Source organism: Apteryx mantelli, chromosome 2, assembly GCF_036417845.1.
Source record: "Apteryx mantelli isolate bAptMan1 chromosome 2, bAptMan1.hap1, whole genome shotgun sequence".
Taxonomy (NCBI): Eukaryota; Metazoa; Chordata; class Aves; order Apterygiformes; family Apterygidae; genus Apteryx; species Apteryx mantelli.
The window spans coordinates 160097354-160115162 of record NC_089979.1 but is presented as its reverse complement, the minus strand read 5'-3'; the positions used below and the strand labels follow the sequence as shown (position 1 = coordinate 160115162).

Genomic DNA, 17809 nt, shown 5'->3' with positions numbered 1-17809 from the left:
TGGAAGCAGTATAAAGTTACATTGTTACTGTTTTATTATTGGTTACCTTACTTGGAAGCAAGTGTAGTCAATGTAAGGTTTAAATAAAAGCTAGTTAGATCTTTAGAAGCCTTCAGTGAATTGAGGAAAAGTCCTTCTTCCCAGTTACGTGGATGTATTTCAGGGACTGAACGTTGCTTGTTCAGAGCCTTGCATGGGAATAATTCTGAAAGAGAATCTCCAGTGACTTGGGGGAAAAAAAACCCTTCCGCCCTGTCTCCTGCCTGTCTTGCTGTCATCTTTCTGCTCTCAAACAGTTGCTAACGTTTCCAGCAGGGAGTGAAGAAGCCTGTCACTTCCACAGGCAGCAGCAGGAATTTAAGATTTTGCAAGAAAATTAATCAAGCTAGCAAACACCCTGGCACTGGTCAGGGGCTGGGAGCTCCCCGTCCTGGGTGTCTGCCTGGGCCCTGGTGCTCCACTCGTCCCTGGGAGAGGTGAGCGGCTCACCGAGGCAGGCAAGTCATCGAGGGAAAGGGGCAAACTGAACAGCGAGCTGGAGTGGCTCACTGGAGGGGTGAGACTGCAGTCAGAGCTGGGGAAGGGAAGCAGCAGGTAGTGGTGGGTAAACGGAAAGTGGGAACACTTCTTTTGATGGTAACAGGCTGAGAAATTGTTCTAGCTGTTTCATGATACTTCATCCTTGATGTGTGAGGAAGGCAGGAAAGGAGGTTCAAAGGAATATGAACAACAGATATCACACAAGCACATTACAGGGTGTGTGTGCTCATGGTTCAAGCAGACATGCGTAGTACAGTATATGCAAAACCTTAAAAAAAAATATATATATATATATATATATTTTTGTGTGTGTGTTTGTGTGCTGTCTTTCATGGTTCTCTCTAGGATGGCTGCTGACATTCCACCTTCCAGAATCTCTCTCAAATAACAGTCTTTTATGATGGTCATCCCCTCTATGGGAATGCACTGCTTATTAACAGTTCCTTCAAACTGGAGAAAGTTGAACCTTGCATTCACAATATTTTGTATAAATACAAATTTCAAATTAATTTTAATTTTATTTAGAAATATTTTGTAGGATTTTTTTTCTTCCCTCATTACTGTCTTTCTACTCCATCTTTTGAGGACTCTTACAGCAAGACCCATTGTACAAAGTGCATTCCACATGCTGAATATTGAAACTGTCCCAAAACTCAAGCCAGTAATGGATTTCTGCAAAATTACTATTTACTACTTCCATTTTTAATAGAAAAATAGTGCGTATACGTTTGTATATATAGTTACATGTGTTTTTTATCTAAAGAAACTTCAAACAGATAGTTGTATTTGAGTCTTTCTCTCCTTTCTCTGCAGAACCTGACCTAAAAAAGCGCATTCGTGTTCACTTACTTAATGCACATGGCCTTGATGAAGCTGGTATTGATGGTGGTGGAATTTTCAGAGAATTTCTGAATGAACTGCTTAAATCGGGATTTAACCCTAACCAGGGATTTTTTAAGACCACCAATGAGGGACTTCTTTATCCTAACCCTGCTGCACAGATGCTCGTTGGAGATTCTTACGCCCGACATTACTACTTTCTTGGAAGAATGCTTGGAAAGGTAATAACACTATTGTATAAAATACAATGCTATAACAGAATAGAAATTTTTCAGCAGTGCTGTTTTTTTATTTTTTATTTTTATTTTAGATAGAGGTAGGTGGAAAACCTGATCATTTTTCTAGACCTGAGGAAAAACTTTTGGATGTTGGATCTGAGCATTATTTCCACATATTATCCAAACTTCTGGTTCATTTTAATAAATTATATACTTATTAATATTCAAAGGGTAAGGAGAATTTGAGACCTTAACTGCCAGTTGAGCAAAATGTGTACATGTCTGTTTTGTGTTTATCCTCTTGCCTAAAGTTAATTTAATTGATTCCAATGGAATTACTCTGTGTGTGGTTATTTTTAATATAGAGCCTTCTGGAGTTTGATTCCAGTTAAGTTTTCATCATTTTGAATATATGAAATTAATATTTACAGAAACAAACAGTTTCCAGTTGCCATGAGGTACAGTTATGGCTAACACTTAAAATTTACTGTGATCATTTACCATATTTATGAGCCATGTGCAAATTAACTTTCACTAATTCTGCTTGGTTTATCATACATTTTGCATATTTCTTGAATTTTAATGCTTGGTATTTTGGTTCTGTGGAGATTCTAAGACTAATACACTCCCATTGAGCTAGATGGAAAATTAAAAAAATAAAAGAGAAACTATTACAAACATTCATTACATTTGTTTTGCTTTTATGGCCAGCTCTAGTACTGAGGGTATTTCTTTCTGAGCCCTTGAAATCAGTTTTTTGGCTAATAATTGAGAAACGAAGTTTGGAATACAAATTCCATTTCAGAAAAATGTATTGATTACTACTTTAATATCTAAAACTGAATGTATTTAAGATGTCAAAGTCCCATTTAACTGCCTGAAATATTTTGGAGCCTAAAATCCTATTGACTTGCAATGAGATTTAACATATAGCTGGACATCCTTTTTTAATCTAGCTGAAAACAGTTTAAGAGGATGTTGTTGACAAAGTTGAGTTGCTGAAACAGATCACTGCTCTTTAAAATTGCCAGCTGGTTGATTTAGATTAAACTGCCACTTTGCAGGCAACTTCTATGCTAGCATCCTAGCTATTGCAACATTCAGACTTGTAAAATAATGAAAATTTCAAATCAGCTATTTCAATAAAATCATCTTTGAAGGATGTGTCTGCTCCTAATGGGAAGTGGATTCAGTGCTAATAACATATAAGGAAGTTTGTAACTCTGACCACCTTTATAGATTCAAGGCTTCATTTCCTTTCTGCATCTATAGATTTTTGGAGTGGGAAGGTGAATGCTCCTGTGGTATCGCAGGAGAGTTGCTTCATTCCAGAAATGGCTGGTGTTTATCTAAGAATGAGGCAGGGCTAAGTTGTCTGAGGAAAGTTTGAAACGTTTTCAATGAAATAATTGTGGTTCTGAATCATTAATTTTTTCGATCAAAGCAACACATTGTCTTCTGTAATTGGACTTCAAATGTCAGTGTAAAGACAGGAGTCGCAAAACATGTTTTATCCCCCCCCCAGAGCACTGCAAGTATAATTTTGTTTTGTCTTTTTAAAATCAGAGGATCTATTATTTAACATTTTGAAAGCATAAATTGTTTTTGTATTTGCAGTATGTTTACATAAGGTATGAATTGACAGTGTTATTTAATAATTACCTCTACCCAGGTGCACAGACACCTTTTTACTGGTGTATTTAGAGAGCTGATGAATTAAACAGAAAGATAAGGCACGACCATACTATTCAAAACCTGCTGGTATTGTGGGTCTTGGTTGAGTTATTTAATATGCACTCACCCATTTTCAAAAATGTGTCCATTTTGTGCTTTGCACAGGATTATTTGAGAGCAATAGTACATTTTCAAAAGCCCCTTTGTAAACAGTATAGATATAATGCAAAGGAAGCAATCAGGCATCCACAGCAATTTCTTATTTGTGGAAACCAGTATGTAAAGAGTGCTGCCACCAAAAGCTCTTGCTTAAGAAGTTTTAGTGTTATCAGAAAACAAATACATTAAAATATAATAATTTACATAAATTCTGTGTCTCCTGGTAACCAATTCATATTAATATCTAAATGCATTTGACTTACAGTACCTTAGATTTATATCTAATTGAGGTTTATTTTTTTCTCATCAGGAAGTTTTTAACAGCTTGACATCTTTTATGTTAGTTGATAGGTTAATAAATAGAATTATCTGACAATTTAAAACTTGTTTTTAAAAATCACATATCTAAAAGTTATTTTAACCATACATAAATTACTGACTATTTAGGTTGTATTTTTATACAGTGAAGAATTTGAAATCTGTAAAATGCAAGTTGTATGGTTGTCCATACAACTTCTAGTGATCACTGAATGAGCAAAGGTCTTGTAGAAATAATACCATGTGATCATGTAATTGCATATATTGTCTGAAACCATTCTTAAAAAAAAAAAGAAAACAGCAGAAATGAGTTTGCTTGAACCAACAGCTACTCAAACACTTCCAAAGTTTACATTTCCCAACTTTCAATTACTTTACCCTGTAATGTAAATATTATTTTAACACTGGTGCCTTTTAAGCAATTTCCTGTCTTTTTCTTAAAAGTAAAAGCTCAGCTTGCGAGGTGCGCCTCATGTAGCAGTCTCCTGCCACTGCAAGGGTTTGAAACGTCAACCTTTGCATTTCCCTCGCTGGAAGCACAGGAGTGGCTTTCTGACTTCGGCTTGCTTGAGAGCTGATGGTGCCATGTGCTGTCAGGGATGTTCAAGCAGAGGCATTCTAGGCCCAAATCCTTTTTTCCATCCCGTCGGGAAAGTTGAGGCTTGTTGCCCCGTGGGTGCCCAGAGGTATGGATGGGATGCTGTAATCCTCTTGCTCTTAGGTAGGGAGGAAAGGGCTGATCGGGTTTACCTCCTCTCTCCATGTGGTAGCTGTTCTGTCCGCACTCGAATCTTCCCACGTGCAGACTTTCCTGCTGCGGCTTTGGCAGCAGAGTGGAGCTGGCTCTCTAGAATGCAAAAGTTGTTATTTGAGCAGGCTGCCAAAACCTTGAGACCCATAGCCCGAGAGGGGGGGGTTGGAAATAACACCTGAGAATCCGAAGTGAGGAGTTTCTCCCTGCTGAATTTTGAGTGTCTGCTGTGAATCTGGAAAGAGTGAAACATTAGTTAATTATTTCAACGTTGTCAAAATAAATCTTACAGATGATTTTTTTTTTTTTCTCCCATGTTACAGGTGAGAGAACTGAGGAAGAATAGATGCAGAAATAGTGATCAGTAAATGGCAGGTGCAGAATTAAAATCAGAACTTAACTGTGTTCAGACCTAAACATAGTCTTGTGTACCCTATTATCTTTCTCCTTTTTCCAGCTTAATTTACATTTATTCAGTGACTTTTTTAATGTGGCAGATGTTGTGAAAATGCATTCATAGCATTTGGAATGATTTGATATTAAGTAGGTAGTTCTTATGGTAATTTACTTGCATTTCTTGAAGTTTCAGCATTAGTTTAGGAATACAGCAGAAAGTCCATAGAAAAATTAGAATTATCATTTTAATGGTTTCCTCTACTTCCTTTTAAATGTAAACCTGCTACTTCTTGCATACATGGTATTTTGCAGTGAACATCTTTGCACCTTTCACAAAATGTTTGACTCTTTCCGACACTTGAGATTTTTATGTTGAGAACACCAAACACCTTTGGTTATACTGAATGCAGCCATCTCCATTTCTCTTCTTTGATTCTAGCATATTGAAGAACACTAGTGAGTCACACATTCAAGTTACTGAAGAACGTATACATTATCTTTGAAAAATAATGTTAAGCCTCTTTCCCTAAGCAATACAATTTGATGTCCTTGGAATACACTGCAGATTTTTGAAAAGATTTAATTTGTTTTGTCAAGACTTAGTTTGTATCTTAAGTGGTTGAGAAGGCAATGTAAAAAGAAAAAGTGGAGTTTTTTTTGGTTTTGGCTCTTTTTTTGGTGGTTGTTTTGACCTGGATCCTTCCTTTGTGGAACCAAAGAAAGAATTTTGATAGTGTAAGAACGAGCAAGGACTGAAAAGAAATAAAGTGTTTATTTTAAATTTTAACAATCTAGATTTAGTCTTTGATCATTAATATTTAATGTAATATAGGCATTCAGTAATTTATGTGGCCTTGTGGATATTGTATTGATGAAGATTAATGTTATTTATTTGTAAATGATTTGTGGTAGGTTTCTATGCTGATTTCAGTATAGTACATGTCAAAGAATGTTCTTAAACTTATGTGGTTGAAAAGTGTTATAAAATATATCTTTTGGTAATATTAGCCAGGTAATATTAGATTAAATACAATATTTATTACCCTAATAGTGAATGTGGGACCATTAACTATCAATTAGATTATTTTTCTATAACTTGGAGAGTATGCCTTGTGGTTATAGTTTATAACTTTGAACAGAGCTGTGATAGATTAGTTCATTTGTTGTGCAAGATATTATTCATGGCTAGAAGGTACAATTCTAAGATTATCAGTGTCTACAGTATCCATTTTGCAGATAAACTAAAATGGTTTTTAATTGTCCTGGAGCCTTATCTAAAATGGATTGAAATCAATGGGAGCCTTTTCATAGCAGGATCTGGATCAGGTACTAAACTCTTAAATCATTAATAAGTTGTACGTACAGAGTTGAAACCTTCAAGCAAATGTTTCTAATAACATATCTATGTACCCTTTTTTGCACCAAAACATGTAGAGAGAAAAGAAAGCAAGAAAACTCTACAGTACAAACAATTAGGCTTCATATACTTGACTATTTGATAGGATGGTGCATCAGCCATTGCACTGCTAGTCTTCCTCTGTTTCTCTGACTGTTGAAGGTTTTTTTTTTTCTGATTTTTTAGGCTACCCTTTCCCTTTGCTTATTGTCCATTTAATTAAGATCCGCTTTGGCTTGGCTTAAATCAGTACACTGTAAATGATTTGTGGTGCAGCCACCATTGATACTACTAGTTCCTAGAAAGGTAGGTATGGAATTAGTGATACTGATAAAACAAGAAGTTTGTACAAATTACCTCCTCTTTTTATTACTTTCAGTTACCTTGCAAATGATTTTGTAGACTCAGCATTTTGCTTAAAATCAAGTTAGCTGATGATTTGTGTCCGAAAATCCTGAATCATCTGAAATGGTCAAAATAGGAAGTTACTATGTAAAGTTGCATGTTCTTTTAAGTATACACTTATAAAATACAGAGGTGCAGTAATGAGAGAGAGAAATTTATACTTTATGGAAATTATTGCCTTATTTATGAATGTGAATATAAACTAATTGGAATCTATCTTCTGACATGGTTATTCAGTCTGACAATTCCTTTGTGTACTGGTTCATTTAACATAACCAATTATCCTTTGATTACAAATAGCTATATTAGTACTAACCTTGTAAATATGTGTCTAGCACTAAAAGACTACTGAAATGCAGTATTTTAATGCTAAATCTTTAGGAAGGAAAAGTGTGTATTGATTGATTGTGATATTTATTGGGTCATAATGTATTTAAATTTTCTTTAATGCATATGTTAGTGATTGTTTACTGTGATGAAGTGCATAGAGGTCTCTGCAAGGAGTTCTGCATGGAAAGAATTACCTCATGTCAGTGGTCACTCCTCAATTAAAAGTTCCATTAGCAGATGATTCCTGCTTCTGGTTTGTGTACTGATTGCATTTTATTGCCTCTAAATCAGGTTCCTAGACAGGGAATAAATAAACAGTTAGAGTGTGTGGTAATGGTATCCTGATCTTTTTTCACAGTTGGGAACACCTACGTCCATTTAAATCAATTAAGTTTGGAATATTTTTACTGAAATTCTTTATTGTGTTTGAACTCTCTTTGAAAATGACTAGTTTCACTGCTGTTAAAGTATAGATTTATCTTAGAAGCATATCCAGAGGTTAGCTTCATAGTAGTTAATGTTTCAATTTTTTGGAAGATTACAATTTAGATAAAAGGAAGATGTCTCCTCCGCATTCTCACTACTTCTTATTAAATTATGTTTAAATTTGAAGCAAGAAAATCTATTAACCCATTACTGGAACTACAGTAGTGAATGATAACTATCAATTATCTAGTGTATCCACAGGTACCTATAACCCTTCCCTCTCCTTTCCCACCCCCCAACCCCAAACGATACTGATAGCAGTTTATAACACATATACAGCATAAGTTATAAACGTAGCTGCTCCTGTTAAAGCAGTCTGAGAAAATACTGAGATGATGAAGTCATGGCAAATACCAAAAATTTCTGAAGCATTTTATTCTAGTAATAAAAATTCTTGTAATAAAATTACTTAAATTCTTACAAGAAAAATACTTACAGGACTCACCATTTTTAAATTAAAATTGACTTGAGGTCATTATACTTGAAGTAGTCCAATAGTGTCTTTGGAAATGTGTCCCCTACATTTTTATGGTAATGAGTTCATGAGCCAGTCATGAGTTCATTTAATGCTTATCACACACCTCTAATCCATTCCAGATGTTCGCACTGACCGTAGCAATGTTGACAAGCAGGTGTCTCACATCTGAATCACTGTTACCCAGAATCTCTGGAGCTTCTGTGAGCTTGTACTTGCTGACCCTCAAAATGCCCAGGGGGCAAGAAATCTAAAACAATACCAATTTACAAATGGCTTTAGTTGTTTCTGAAAAAATCATTTTCTAAAGCTGAGGACACTAACACTGCTGCAGAGATGTTAATAAAGCAGAGATTTGGGCTTGCAGAACTGAGGAACAGGGACTTAAAATTGCCTGATAGGGGGCATAGTGCATTGTGACACACACCTGATATAATTAATTGTATTTTACCACATTGATATTAGAAACAGCGTCATCTTATTTTTGTTCACCTTAAAGCATATTATTATCAATAAGAAATTATTTTATTGTATGATTACTAAACAATAGCTTTAAAAATGGTTCAAAGGTGTGAGTAATTGTTAATTTTAATGTAACTTATATATTTAGTTTTCACTCATTAGGCCAGAAAAGGCTTTGCTGGTCTGAAGAGGGATTTGAGTGTGATGAGATATATCTAGAATATAAATAATAAGGTAGAAGGAAGTGCTAATGGTTTTGCTATTTTTCTATCATTTTTATTAATGGTTCTGTACAGCTTTGAAGATCTATTGCACTCTGTAAGTGCTAAGTATTATTTAATAGTAACTATTTAAAATGACTGAGATAGAAGGGGTTATGATCTTGGGTCATGAGGGCTGATTAGGGAAATAACTGAATTTAAGTTCAGTCATTTACTGCTTCAAGCTGTAAGCCCCGTATCTTTCTAGGGAGTTGACTTTAGCATTTTGTTAGGTTTTATAATACAGTTCTGCGTTGTAAAGGATTAATGGAAGGTATACGAAGAATGACTGATTATATTTCTTAAGAGAGAATTTAGTTGAAATAATAAATGTGAGAACTAATTGTAGACCTGAACCTATAAGCAAAGGTACTAAAACTGCCTCAAACCCACAGGACTTTAATGTGTTCATCTGTGAATTTGTTTACACAATATGAACTTTATTTGGCTTGTAGTAACGCTCATATAGTCTCTACTATATCCTAAATCCTTTACATTTCTCTGAAATGATTACACTAGCTTAAAGTGTGTCCGGTTCGAAAACATGATACAAAGTCTCCTCTTTCAGATGAGCTGTTTCCTAAACCTTTGTTTCATACCTGAACAGTATCTCATGTGACCACTTAAATAGTGTTATGATAATACCATACATCTTTCCAGTCAGATAGTGTTATCATTGTGTTGAATACGAGAAAGATATCCTCCTTGCCCTGAGAACTGCACATTTTATTTTTCTTCTGTCTTACTACGTACTGTGTACAGCTGTCCTTCCAAATGATATGTTTCTTTCATAACATATTAAAACTATGAATTGCATGCCTATATTCTGAAAGTTTTGTCCCTCTGCCTTAGAGGACCACTTCTTGTCCCCCCATATCATAGCTGTTTAAAGAATGCATTCAGTATATTTATAAGTATCTGAACATATTTATTTTATAGTTTAGATTATGAAATTGTGACCCATGTTGTTGAACTCTAGCTAATCCATGATGCCATCAACTATAGTTAACTAGAATGTATTTAGATACTTTATTGTAATTATAAGTAGCTAATATTATTTAAAAGAGAAACAATAGAGACTGCATGCTGCATGTGTGAAATTAAAATGTCTTTATGACAGTGGACTTTTCATTTCATTTTGGTTTTCTTTGTTCTTTTTTTTTTTTTAATTAATCTTCTGGTATGCTCCACAGGCTTTCACACAAAGGGCAGAAGGAAAATGTGTGAAATTCCTTTTGTTGTATACCTCATCTTCCATAAGCCTTTTAACCAGAATAAACTTCTTTTTAACTGTTTATATTTTAAAATAGTTGTTAGCAAGGCATCCTGAGACAATGGGAAGAAAGTGGGGCGAAGAGTACAAAGACTAATTTGTTGCCTAAAAACAAGTAGGGATTTTTTTGTTTAGTGTTTTCAGAAGCTTATGATTTTACGTTATTTTGATGGTTATCTGGAAATGTCCTAGCTTTGCCATAAGGACATCCCTAACCTACACCTTGATTTTGAAATAGTTCTGTGAAATCCAGTTTGACCCTTGAAGGTGACATAGCCTTTTAGCTACAGGTAATGGAGCACCTAGGAGCATGACTTTGCTTGGCTGATTGCCCTGATGTGGGCACCCCGCTCTGCTTCTAGCCAGCCTCTTACCCATCCCGCACCTGCATCTGCAGGCTGCGGCTGGTGAAAGTGGGATGCTGTTACTCATGGCCTGTGTGGGAGGCAGAGGTATCAAAGCTCCATTAAGGTTTGTTTTTTTTTTTTTTTCCATCTAAGCATTAGAAACCAGAAATCGAATCTCATATTTGACCACCATTGCTCTTTTGTGACTTCCTGTCTAGATTTTTTCCTTTATGCGAGTTGTAGTTTTTGGGGCTACAGGATAGGGACCATGAAGTCAATTAAAGGGCTAGATAGATAGGAAAGTTGGGAACATGAGCTGTCAAAATTTGTCATAGAATGACTTCTAGTCCCATAGATGATGGCCACAAAAGTTAAAGGAGATTTGCCCCAGGACTAGAGCACTTGGAATTGGAGCAGAGTTTATTTTTAATGTATGTGTTGTAATACATGTGATCAAGCAGATCACTGCTTGATCTCATCAAGCAGCGTGTGAACAGGAACTTCAGACTTGTGGTCCAACAGAAAAGGTCTCTTCCCTCAAAGAGCAAGCCACTTTCTGCCTTCAGCGTTGTTCCTTGGTGGAGGAAAAGAGAGGACGCCTTCTGGGGTAGTGTGGGCTTCTGTTGGATAAAGTGTATGTGTAATTATATTCTTGCAGTGCAGCTTCATACTGCTGCTAAGTCAGTCTGCCAGCTGTGGCAGGGTGCTTCCCCCCATCACTGACTCCGGTCCTGCCTCTCCCTTTTGCTGATGCTGCAGAGGGGCAGTTCAAAGAGTTGAACAGGCAGAAAACTAAGCTTAAAAAATGGGTAGCTTATAGTTCCCAAGGCAATTCGCCAGGGATAAGAGGGACGGGGTGATTCTCCCCTTTTGGCAGCAGCTAACCATGAGGTTGTTTTAGCTGCAGCAAGAAGTGCCAGTGTCAGGGTGGAGCTGCCCGGCTGCTGGGCTGACCTGAGGCTGCGCTGCCACTGAAGCAGCTGGTCTTGCTGTTCCCCTCCCGTTTCCCCACACCCGTTGTCTGATCTGACAGAAAACAGCCAGCACCCCACCCCGGCCTGCACCGAGTCACCGAGCTGGCTTGGTTCATCCCGCAGGCGGGAAGGGGTGGAATCACATCCTTTGGCAGCGCCAGGTAGTTTTATCAGTTTATGCTGACTGAGAAATCGGGAATTGGACTGAAAGATAAAGTTTTGGCTAATTCAGTCATATTCCATCACACAGGGTATTTCTTAGCATCTCTAAACAATGCTGGAGCTAGAAAGGTATAATTTGCCCCTTTGGAAAAGCTGGAATTTATCATGATTTTATTTACCACAGTTTCAGTGCATTTTTTTATTAAACTTTATTAGGATAGTTTGACTTTTATACTAATAGAACATTTTGTTTGTCTTGGTTTCCAAAAATACTTTGTTTTTAATACTGGAATCACTTAGCTAGGAGAAGTAGTAGTAATTAAAGTTATTCTCAAGTTGCACAATTTAGTTTATTTAAAAATGCTTTGTATAGTTTTTAGATGAAGTTATAAATGTTCACTTTGGAACTACCTGAAGATTAATAGTGATGCATTTGAAAAGCATTATTTTTTTATTGATTCTTAATGTAGTAAATTACTGAAGTTATTTGGCAGCAAACAGAAATAGCCAGTGATGTTGTTCACATTTATTTTCCTGATAGCATCACAATTTGCATTAATTGCATTGCAGCTGCACTCACTTATATTAAAAAGCTTCTACTATAATTAATCCTTTTTATTTCAAATCATTTTGGCACAATTTCTAGCAATAAACACTCATAAAAGACAGACACTTGAAAAATAACATACAAGTTTCTTCAATATACCTATTGCTGTTTTTTCTTGACGTGAAATTATTGATAGGCTTCTAGGATCAAGTGTTACAAGTGGCGAAGACTTAAGACTGGTATGAAAAATGCTAAGTGGATTATTTTGCATAAAAAATAGACAGGTTTTGAATTTGTGTAATTAACCTGTGTTTAGAAAATACCTTGATTTATGTCTACATTTGTATTTCAGTTGCATACATTATGGAAATTTAATTTATAATCCATTTAGCTGATGTGATCATAGTTTTTAGTGCTATCATTTATTAGTCCTTGTATATTAAATGCTCTAAAGGCTTAAACCTGCCTTGTGTAAAAAATTACACCTCTGCATTTACATTTTATGAGTCATAGATGGAATTCCATTTTAAATTCGAGTAGCTTTGATATATTTAAGGAATTACAATGGTTTTATTGTTACTAATGCAGGAACAGCAAACACTGACCTTATACATTGAAAATTAATGATTTATCCCTCTAGTTTGCTTTTAAAGTCAACTATACAAATGAGGATTTCGACTTCTACACCTTGAATAAATCATATAGCTCTAAATATAATGCACCCTTTGGCTTTGAACTCATTATTCTCAATTCTTTCTGCAAGGTCTAACTCACCTCATAGAAATGTTCTTTCAAAAGTTTAAGGAATTGTATATGTTCTTCTTAACATCTTTGTTGGAATATCATTGAGTGATTACTGCTACATTTGTTGGGGGGATTTTTTGCTCATTGTACTTCCTTTTCTGAGTTTTGCAGGAGACTGTGGACGAATTAAGTAATGCCGAAACACAGCTCTAAAAGAACAAAAAGAACAAATAATGATTTTATGTTCATGATGCCTTTTCTGATCTGCCTGGCAGTGATATTAATGATAACTTTAAAGATTGGATTGTCAGTGTTAGAGATGCTGATGTGGCAAACAAATGGACAATGGGAAACGCTATGAATAGAAAACATATTTCGGGGATTTTTTAGAGAGAAATCCGCTGCTGTTTTTCCTTTATTCGTATAGGCTTTCTTTAAATGTTGATGGGCTTTTGCTTTCTAGCCCCAAGATCTCCATCTCTCCTTCTTTCAAGGGTTGTCATAAGTACTTTTTCTCTTCTGGTCAACATGTTGTTGATGATTATGTGAAAAATTGTTTTGCATTACATTGAAATGCAACAGTAAATTAGACTGACTGCAAATGGTATTGCTGGGGCTTTGTGCATTTTTGAAAATTCCTGAGCAAATCTTTAGTTTACAGTAGAAATACACATTTGCATTATGCAGATTTAGATCAGGCTCATTTTTGATTCATTAGTCTGTTGACAATGGTAACAGTGCCAGGCATATGCAGATTGAACATATGATACAGATGTTACTGATAGGCCCTGGACTTGGAAAATTAGGATGTTCTTCGATGATACCAGTAAGTAGTAGAATTCAGCTGTCTTTTCTCTTAGCCATATTGATTGATTTTAGAGGGACTAAACAGAAGTGATGTATTGTTTGCCAGAGTACACAATGATGAAGCTGTATAACATGCAAGAGGAATAGCACCTGTCAATTCATTAAGAAAAGTACTGTTTTTAAACAGTTTTTAAAAATGCTTTTTAAGGAGTATGATTTTTACATGGTTACTTTTCAGGGTCAAACTGTATTTGTTTTACCTGTAGCAATTTATGAATGGAATAACCTTGCTTGTGGAGAACCAGATGGTTCGGTGGAATGGAGGAAGAGACGACAGCTTTTTTGAAGACATTCTTGATGCCGTTGCATTGTCTTTTAAGAAATTTTGTTTTTCTTACAAATAATGTATACAGTTTATACACTTCCTGTTTGATCTAACAGTTTGGACAAGAAGATTAAGGACAGATAAGCTGTGGCCTTACCTTTTAAATCACTGCGTAATTAATTTGTAAATTTTTGAGCTTGGTATTTAAAAAGGATATTCAAATTTCAAGCTTCAGTTAAGCATTTTTAAATTGATGCAATAGGTGAGATATTGTGATACCACAAGATCCTATTCAGGCACTAAATTAAAGAGGAGTTACCAACAAGTTAAGAAATACACAATAGCTTTTAGAATTTTTATGTGGTACTACAATACAATCTAATTTTTTTAAAAATCATTTTGGTTTTTAGGCTCTTTATGAAAATATGCTGGTGGAGCTACCATTTGCTAGTTTTTTCCTCTCAAAGTTACTGGGGACAAGCGCTGATGTTGACATTCATCATTTAGCTTCATTAGATCCAGAAATGTACAAGAATTTGCTTTTTCTCAAGAGCTATGAAGGGGATGTAGAAGAACTTGGACTGAACTTCACTGTGGTAAATAATGACCTTGGGGAAGCACAGGTAAGAGTGGTGCTTTGGCATTTTTTTTCTGTTATGTTTGAATGCTGAATCATTAGTATCCCTACTAATTAATTTTTGAATGTGAAAGTGATAAGTCACAACTGTTAAATTGTTTCTTTGATTCCACTTCAAATAATTGCAAAAGTTAGATGGTACATAAACTATAGAATTTCTACTTTATGCTGTTTTTTGGAACCGGAGTTATTGTGAGGTATATGCTGTCTCCTTTAGCTGTTACTGATGCTCAGAATTTTCAAAACCTTAATAAAACAACAAGAAAAAAGGCCAAATTTTTTGGAGGGGCTGAGCTGCCCATTGAGTCGGAGGGGATAAACTGCTGTTCAGTGCTTCTAAAATTCTAATTGAGCCAGTTATTTAGGTCCTTACAGTATGAGCTTTTATGGCAATTTTACACTACAGAATTTAATAATGGGTTTTATTTGCTCTGTTGTGGATGGTAAAGATCCCTTGTGCTCATCGTAGAGAATTAATCACCAGGACTTGAAAAGTATGCCTGTATGTGCTCATAGAGTTAACCTTCTTGGATAAAGTTTGTTGTCATGCTTCCTCTCATTTTTGAGGAATAAAAATTGTGTAGTTCTCTTTGCCTGTTATATTTGATTTTAATGTTTATTAGTCATTTTTACAGTCTCAATTCTGTCAGTATTTTAAAAGAAAAAAGTATCTTGCTTTTTATTTCCCTCTCAGCCTTTGCTCTGTTGCTTCCCTTTTTCCTATGTGTGTATGCATTCACATACAGAAAGTGCATATGTGTATGTGCCTGTTGGTGTGTTTCTATATATTTTTTCCTGTGACATCTTTCCTATATTTTCTTTTTCTTTTCTTCTGTTTCACTCTTACCTTTTCTTTTCTGCTTGCTTTCTTAAAAAAAAAAAAAGTCTCCTTCAGTAGCTGCTTTGTTTTCAAATTTCTTTGTCAGACTCTCCTGCATCCTTCTTTTACCCATCTCTCCCTCTCTCTCTCGCTCTCTTTCTCTCTGTGTGTGTGTATATATATATGTATGTGTGTGTGTGTATATATAAATATGTGTGTGTGTATATATATATATATATATATATATATATAAAAGGATCCATCAGATCAGGAAGAGATAGGATTTACGTTCAGCGTGCAGACGCTGTTTCTGAGAGCAAAGAGGGTGCAGGGGATGATCTTGTATTTTGCTTGTCAGGTTGCGGACTGTGAATAAGTTAGGTGTGTGACAAACCCGAACCTCTCACAAAACCACCAGGCTGCTGGAAGAATCAGAGCATATTTATTTTCTCTATGTTTTCCCTTTCCCACCTGTAAGGATGGGTATCGATATCTGATGAAGTGTATTTACCTGAGATATTAGTGAAAGTCAAATCACTTCTCCACATCCTAGGCTCATTTTTTGAGCTGCTCACTTCAGTGAGTGCTGTTTCAGGGCTTCTTTAAGAAGGGAGAGTTGGAAATGGAGTTGTTTTGTTTCAGTTTATCGTTGTCCTGTTCTGAATAGCAGAGATGAGAACAGAAGCAGAAATCTGTTTGCAGCTATAGGAAGGCTATGCAGGATTGTATTTAATTCCTTACTTATCTTTCTCTCAAAGTGCTGCTCCAATGTTAGTGTGTCAGTGGATTATTCTGTTATCAAAATGTGGAGCCTAAAGCACTGCTCAGGAGTTGTCCTTCTTGTTTCCTTTCCATTACCCATAACTTGGGTCAAAAAAATAGACCTGACAATGTTGTCATGTGCAACAGCATCCTAATTCAGGCCTGATTTCTTATGGAAGAAAAACGTTATGAAAGGGAGTAAACCGTTCTCTTCAGTGTCCCTATTGGTGAGGGACGCCTGGGACTATACACGCTCTAGCTGAGGAGCAGCACCACTGAGATGCAGCGGCTGGTCCAGGAAATTGTTACACTGAGCTCTTTTGCAGCTGCTTAAATCATAGCAAGTTTGATGCCTAAGACTTCTGTTTTAACAGCAATAAGCTCAGATTTTATTCTTCCATCATCCGTTTCCTGTCATTTGGGAAGATCCTAAAAGCTGGACTTTGTTACAATTTAAAATAGTATCCTCAAATTTTGGGTTCATAAATCATACTTAAGGGGGAGAGGGTCAGCAATTACCTAACATAAATAATGGTTTGTGTAAAACATAAGCCACATGCCATTTTTTTCCTGGGTTCCAACTCACTATATAAAATCCCTGGAGCTGCACTGTTTTCAGAAAAATACTTAAAAAAAAAAAAAATTGAGATAAAGGTATGTAATACGGATGTATAGGAAAGCATTTTCTTAGTTATAGAGCAGGAGTTTTATTGTAGCATGTTCAGAAAGTAATTGTTTGATTACCAAATTGATTTCTATAGCATACATGTATTTGGTTACTAGGTTGCAAGGCACAGAAGTTGGCAGTTTCTAATATAACCAAGGGTTTTGAGGGGAAAAAATCTGCTGTTTGTATTCTAAACCCCTTCACTTAAATGCTTTTCAAGTAATAGTGTTAGTGATCATAGCCAACACAAATCCAGTTTAGTTAAAAATAAAAATAGCTGTTATTTTCTGGAGAGGTTGTGGTTTCCGTACTACATATGTCTAGTATATGTGTCCTTAAAAATTCAGTTATGCAAAGAAGTTAGAACCTAGCTCAACAAGCAGGGTAGAAAGAGATAGAAAAGAGAAATAGTTGAGAAACGGCACACCAGCAGGTCCAAAACAGAGATGTTACCAGTTCTACCGACTGCTACAAAAAACTTGGACCGAGTGCATTCTTGCCAAGAAGTCTAATTTGTTCATTAAAATTCTCTGAGGGCTATGGCTACTAGTATCAAGACTTTTGATTATTAATTATTTGTCATAACTTTAAAAGGAAGGTTGACTATAATAGTGAGCTTCTGAGTAACTAAACTCAATAAATTGAGTATTCTGATGCTATATTACTGTGCTTATACTTGGAGAGGTAACATTATACCTTTGAAGTATAAACCACCTTTTAATGAGACTGCATTTTAGTGTAGTTCAGCGGAACTAATTGATTCTTCAGAGTTTTTTTGTATTTGAATGCAGCAAGTTACTTTTTATATTTCACTTCAACATCATAATAAGCCTCATATAGATAAATATTTTGTCTGGTGTTTGACTCATGTAATCATTGCATACTAATTAATTGTGTCAAGGTAAGGCTAATTCACTTTGGGAAAAGAGCTTAATTTGCACTCTTTACGTCAAATGTACATTATCTCTAGTTTTCAGCTAAACAACCACTTTAGTGTCTAATAAATTAGTGCCAATAAATGCATCATAAATCTA

At 35.6% G+C, this 17809-nt stretch overlaps 1 protein-coding gene across 4 annotated transcripts in view; it reads left to right on the top strand.

Moving 5' to 3' along the window:
* UBE3C (ubiquitin protein ligase E3C) overlaps window positions 1–17809 on the top strand; it is an 84569-nt gene that overhangs the window by 52338 nt on the left and 14422 nt on the right. For 2 of the 4 annotated variants that reach the window (XM_013952577.2, XM_067291935.1), the window contains exons 18-19: window positions 1354–1601; window positions 14300–14512. In XM_013952577.2, coding sequence (XP_013808031.1) covers window positions 1354–1601; window positions 14300–14512 — 461 coding nt within the window. Of the gene's footprint in view, window positions 1–1353; window positions 1602–13830; window positions 14003–14299; window positions 14513–17809 lie in introns of those variants that run through there. The other 2 variants (XM_067291936.1, XM_067291934.1) reach the window with 2 other exon arrangements.